The sequence below is a fragment of the Myotis brandtii genome, unplaced genomic scaffold (assembly GCF_000412655.1).
Source record: "Myotis brandtii unplaced genomic scaffold, ASM41265v1 scaffold954, whole genome shotgun sequence".
Lineage (NCBI taxonomy): Eukaryota > Metazoa > Chordata > Mammalia > Chiroptera > Vespertilionidae > Myotis > Myotis brandtii.
The window spans coordinates 724190-730602 of NW_005371937.1; the positions used below are offsets into that span (position 1 = coordinate 724190).

At 42.9% G+C, this 6413-nt stretch overlaps 1 protein-coding gene across 1 annotated transcript in view; it reads right to left on the reverse strand.

Annotated features, from left to right (window-relative positions):
* LOC106724754 (receptor-type tyrosine-protein phosphatase gamma-like) overlaps positions 1-6413 on the reverse strand; it is a 594585-nt gene that overhangs the window by 197957 nt on the left and 390215 nt on the right. Inside the window, exon 3 of the mRNA XM_014533217.1 lies at positions 933-1112. Coding sequence (XP_014388703.1) covers positions 933-1112 — 180 coding nt within the window. The remainder of the gene's footprint in view (positions 1-932; positions 1113-6413) is intronic.

Sequence of the window (6413 nt, forward strand, 5' to 3'; positions counted from 1 at the left end):
AGAACAGAATTTAGAGGCCAGAAATAAACCCACACATATGTAGTCAACTAATATTTGACAAAGGAGCCAACAATATTCAATGTGGAAAGGATAGTTTCTTTAATAAAAGATAATGGAAAAATGGGATAATCACATATAAGGAATAAAACCTATACCACTCATAAAAATTAATTTGAAATGGATTAAAGCCTTAGGGTAAAGGCTTAGAGTTGGGGGGCTGGGTAAAAAAGATACGTTTCTCTCATATCAACGTTTCTATCTACTCTCTCTAAAAATCAATGGAAAAACATCATTAGGTGAGGATTAACAACAACAATAAAAAACCCCAATTAAATAAATAGGCATAATGTTATATGTCAGTTATATTTCAATAAGCCTGGAAAAAATAAATAAGTGAAGTGAATCCACTCCCCCCCCCCCAAAAAAAAACCCACAAAGATTTAAATGTGTATCATATCTGCTTTAAAACATTGCATATAGACAACCTAAAAAAACTTGGTTGGGAGAGGCAATATTAGGCTAATAAAACTGGAGTAGTGAATTTTAATCTTACTTATTTTAAATAAATTAAAATTTAAAATTAAATATCCACATGTGGCCAGTGGCCACCATATTATATTGGATAGAACAGATTTTTGAAAGCCCATTCTATATTCTTTACATATATTGACTCATTTAATCCTTACAACCCTATGAGGTTGATACAATTTTATTATCCACATGTATCATATTTTTAAAATTTGAGGCACAGAGTGGTCAATGAATTTGCCCAAATCACACAGCCAGTAAAGCAAGAGGCTGTTTCTCCAACTAAGGGCTGATTGCACAGCTCTCGCTAAGCTATACATTCTCTATAGCTCTGTGCAGTACACTTCAGGCAGACATCCAGAAATATTTCATGTTGTTTGTGGACAGATAAAGACATGTTCTACCTGTTTTCCCTGTGTTCTTCATCCAGGTTTTGTTAGAAGACTCATTGTCGAAGCCATCAAGTTGCAGCTCTTGGTACTCCTCGCCGACACGAGCATGCTGGTCTAAAATGTCTATGGGAGACTGGTGGTGGCCCCCGCAGCTGACACTAGACGTCACCCAGTGCTCAGGCCCATAGGCACCTGTGAAAGAAAACAATACTTCAATCCTCAGGGCTCAATGGTCAGCGATGGAACAAATAAGAAGTAGGAAGCCAAGTCCTACATCTCTCACGGTACATTTTCCTATATGTCCCCACCCCCAAGACATCAGTGCATTGGAAACTGTGGATCCAAGCCCTTTGCTTGATAGGGTAAGAAGAATTAAGAAAAGATAAGTGACTTAAGATAGCTGGGTTTGTGATTTGTAATCAAATATTTGCTAACTTTATTGGTAATCAGATTAAAAGAGTTGAACAGAAAGGCTGTTGGAGTTATTCACCAGAAAACACAAAACACAACTCTCAGTTTCTGGGAGTGACTGAACTGGAAAAGGGAAACATTAAAAGTGAAAGGAACACGATACTGGACAAGAAGCATCACGAATAATGTAGGCAATGACAGGGTTTTCCTTGGCTAACTGAAAGATTGCTCACTTTGGCCCGAGTTTGTACACTGGTGGATTAAGGCATGCACTCTCCTCAATCCCCCTCCATCACTGGAGATGGGGCTATGAGGTTCCCTTCAGGTTGGACTCAGCACTCGGATAAAGACTCAGAAATAAAGGAAGAGAATGCAACTGTAACGCTGGCCCTGATGGGTACCAGTGAGGAGCAGGAAAACACACTGCACATGCCTCTCTGCCCCATGAGCCAGTGAACTATTCTGGGGGTGATGTCTATGCAGTTGATTAACAGCTTTGAGACTTTTTTTGTCTCCAATCTTTAACTTTCTTGGCATGACAAACCAGGAGTACCTTGTTGAAAAAAAAAAAATCCTTTGCTAGAAAGATCACAATAAATCTCTTTTTCGGAGTTTAATACAGAGTGAAGTCTAAACTTTACAATATTGAGAAGATCGCATTAGGCTGCCCACTCAATGAAGTGTACTGTGTGTATACACATACATGTACACGCACATGTGCTCCTGGGTGCTTTAGCCTTACATTTCTTCACATCTCAGACAGAAGAGGGTAATGGCCAAAGTGATTTTAGGAGATGAGATCAACCCACCCAACAACCCATATTTTGGAGCCTTGCTCTATACCTCGCCTTGCATGATGGACCACAAAAATACCTCCTGGTAAGTCTCTCTACTACTAAATAGAGCCCAAAACTGTGCCCAACCCACCATCGCATACTTATTTGCCATGGGTTTCCCCATCCCCCGAAGTCTGATTGAGCTCACAACTGAAATAATAACGGATCCATGTAAAGAGGGACAGACACAGAAAATCTTTGTGGTCATGCTAATGGAAGCTTCATGGCTGCAAGGACAATTGATGTAGCTCCCTAAAAATGATTCAGCATCTTGCTATCTGGCAATTAGCTCTGGTCTCATTCTATGCCTGGGTCCTTTCTCTGATCCTCATCCAAACAGTAAGATAAAGGACACTATCAGAGAAAAACGTGTTCAATGATTGCCAAAGCCTGAGCAACCTTGGGGCACTTTTCGAAATCATTTACAAGTGCCATAACACTCTCTAGCAAAAGCTAGCTGCTCCGTGTAGTTACTGGAGGACTCACTACATTTGGAATGATCGAGGTCTTCTCACTCATGTCACTTAGCTTCTTGGTCCAATTCCCTGAAGACTGTGATGAGGTCTAAAGGAACAGCGTGCATTTGCATGTGTTCCAGAAAACTTCACTTTCATGTCGCATCAGTATATTTGAAGGAAAAAGGGAGGGGAAACAGGACCTGGATGAATGGCTCCAATTACCCTGACCACTCTTTACATTCTCTTCCAGATGCCCAAAACACAACAAAAAAACCCACACCACTGAAAAACAGAATAAATTGGAAAACCAATGAGAAACGATGTAAAGTTTATATATTTGGTGGCTAACCAAAATGGTGGTTAGCTACAATTGGGCCTGTATTTTCGAAATATGGAAACTAATGTTTTCATATCGTGTGTGTACGTGAGAGTGATGCCTTTTGGAAACTCACTAGTACAATAAGGTTAGAAGCAACGGGGGGAAAAATGCATGGTAAAATAAATCGAAACATGTTTGACCCCAAGAAGTTAGAATGCAACCCATCACTTATAGAAACACAGACATCTGATAATTAACAAATAAAACAAAAGATCCCGTGCAACCTCTGAGAAGAACTTGCTGTCTGTATTACTTCTCCTCACCTTCTAGCGTGGGTGAAATACAACTCAGCTCTCTATAAAAATGTAATCGGGGCTCCTACCAGCGGATTCATTTATTCACTGGTAACAATCTGGAGATTTAGCCGACTACATGCTTGCTTTCACACTTCCACCCAATATACGTTCAAATGCAATTTTAATTGAAACTGATCTTCCACTTCAGATTTTAAATTAATTCTTCTTTGCAGTGCTTCATGCTCCAGACACCCTTGCCTTGCAGAACCCCAATGTCATTAGTGGAGGAAATAGAACACCTTTCCCAGGCTTGCGGGTATTGATTATCTACTCTCATATCGGAGCTCCCCGGCCAGTCCACACTGTATAAATCTCTTCAGTGTTAAGACACTTTACAAAGGACTGGGGAGTATGTCATTAATCATTTGCTCTTGCACAAGTCTCAGAGTATTGAATGCTTTGTTTTTCAAAACTTTGAATAAATGCTTTTAAGTTAAAAACATGACACTAAATAAAGATGGTGGTTAACTTAAACCTAGATTTTCTTTAGGGGGGGAAGAAAGGGGACACAAATCAGCAAGAAGCCTTTGTGGTTAACTTAAACCTAGATTTTCTTTGGGGGGAGGGGGGAAGAAAGGGGACACAAATCAGCAAGAAGCCTTCCTCTCTCGGGTATGACTCTGCCCTTCTAATATGAGAAGGGAAAGGCGTTTGCACTTTAGCTTCTCCTCGCTGACTTGCTTGAAGGAGCAGGAAATTCACATTTTGGCAGCTGGACCCATTTTGAACAGCTCGCCGACTCTTGACGTGGCAACCGAATCTACAAGGCAGGGGCGGTGAGGCCCGGATAGAAACCACAGGCAGTTTGGACTGCCAGGAGCAATTTCCCATGCTGAGACTCATGCAGGGAGGAGATCTTGATGGAGACATACTGCCAACATATCAGTACTAAGAGTCTAACAGTTTAGGTTGAGTTTCTCACTCAACTATGCTGAGAAATATTTTGTTTTTAATGAATTCAACAAATGCATCTGAAACGTCCGGATCCAGATTTGATCCCCTGCCGGGGAGGCTTCTGGGAGAAAGGCACAGCCGCGGCGGATCTGCACCGTCCTGGCAGTGAGTCCTGGTTTCCTTGGACAGCTTATTACTATGCAATTCACTGTCTATTCCTTCGTGTCTGTCTCCCCACGAGGTGGTTACTGTATGAGAACAGGTTCCTTCTCCATCTTGTTCACATTTACTTATTCTAGTCTAGCACATGGCCTTGCATCAAGATTTTTTGGGGCACAAATAAATGAACTGGAAGATGGAATTAAAGAATGGTATAGTTCTGTCCACTAAGGACACTATGGCATGTTCCCTGTGCATTATTTTGGCTTTAAGTCTACCTTCTGACTTCTTACTGACTCTTGTTCATTCCCTTCACCTCAGGAATCAGGATGTTAAAGTCAAAATTAAATATTCCTGTCCCTACTCACTAATACATTAAATTAGTCTGAAGGGTGATAAGGTAAAATAAGCTGCAAATATGCCATGTGCAGGCGGGAACCAGCGTGCCACTTTAACAAGCCCGCCAAGGGTGACGGTAGAGTTAAAGGGAAGGAATGTGATAGAACTTTGCTTTCAGTGCCTTTTAGGAAGCCTGATTATTTTTTAAGTTCTTTTTTTTTCTATGTTTTAAGGGAATCAAAGAAGGTCCATCAAAGAGGAAAATTAGTCTTGCTAATCAATTCATCACTGTATGCATTGAAATACTGATTCCACACTTGCTGGTTACCAGACACCTGGCTGAGAAATGGGCGCGAGGGAGCACGGTTGCCCCAGTTCCCTTGGGCAATGAACGCTGACTGCGGCTCAGGCTTCTCATCTGTACAACAGGGAACACTAACGCGTCCGCCTCAGAGGGTGGTGGGAGTGACAGGAGATCACCCACGTAAAGGACGGTTAGCAGTGCCAAACAACAGAACTCTCCAGTGCTGCTGCTGCAGTTAATGCCACTGTGACTGAACAGCTGTGCAGTCAGCCCTGGCGAACGTGGCTACACCATGGAGGAAGCAAACGTGCAGTCCCACCTGGGGCTGCGGCAGGAGGAGGCAGGCATGTGGTGACACGCAGAGAGAGAGGGGGTCCCTCCCTGAGGACAGGACTTAGAGAGGAGATGACACTTGAGGGCACTCACTCCCTGGTGCTTCCCACTTGAGCAGAGGACAAGAACCAACAATACAATTGGGCCCCCTGTGAGGTGGGCTTGATCCAGCATCGGCTGATTTAGTGACCAGCGTCCACAGAACAGAGCAGGGAAGCAGACAATCAGCAGCTTCTGGCGGAGGAGGCTGGTGCAGGTAACGGCACTTGCGATATGCGGATCATCGCGCACGTCCTGGTAGGAAGTGATAAGAAGGCTCACGGCCTCTGTGGGATTCTGTCTACAAATCCACAAGCCTAGTCCAATCACAAGGGAACCATCAGACAAACCCCAACTGAGGAACATTCTACAAAATGCTCGGCCGACACTCCTCCAAAATGCCAAGGTCACGAAAAACAAGGAAAGACTAAAAAAAAACCACAAAAAACCCCAACTGTCCCAGACCAAAGAAGGCTAAGAGTTACAACAAAATGCAATGTGGTATTCTAGATCGGTGGAACCAAAATGGAAATTGGCGGGAAAACTCAAGAGCTCTGAATAAAGTTTGGAGTTCAGTTAATGGGAACACAACAGCGTAAGTTTCCTCATTGACCCTGGTCTATATGGTCATTTTTGGTGGTTACTTTGGCAACAAGATGAAGAAATATTTATAAAGCCATACAGAAGCCTAGTACACTGTGAGTTTTGTTAAATGGGTTATATTTTAATATCCAGATTTTGCTGGACTTACTATTACACACTTGGTGTAAGTTTCCTCATTGACCCTAGTCTATATGGTCATTTTTGGTGGTTACTTTGACAACAAGATGAAGAAATATTTGTAAAACCATACAGAAGCCTAATACACTGTGAGTTTTGTTAAATGGGTTATATTTTAACTAGAGGCCCGGTCACAGTCTGGGACCCCTCCGGAGATAACGACCTGCTGGCTTAGGCCTGCTCCCGGGTGGCAGAGGGCAGGCCCAATCCCTAGGTGCAGCCCCTGGTCGGGCTCAGAGCAGGGCCGATTGGGGGGTTGGGGCGC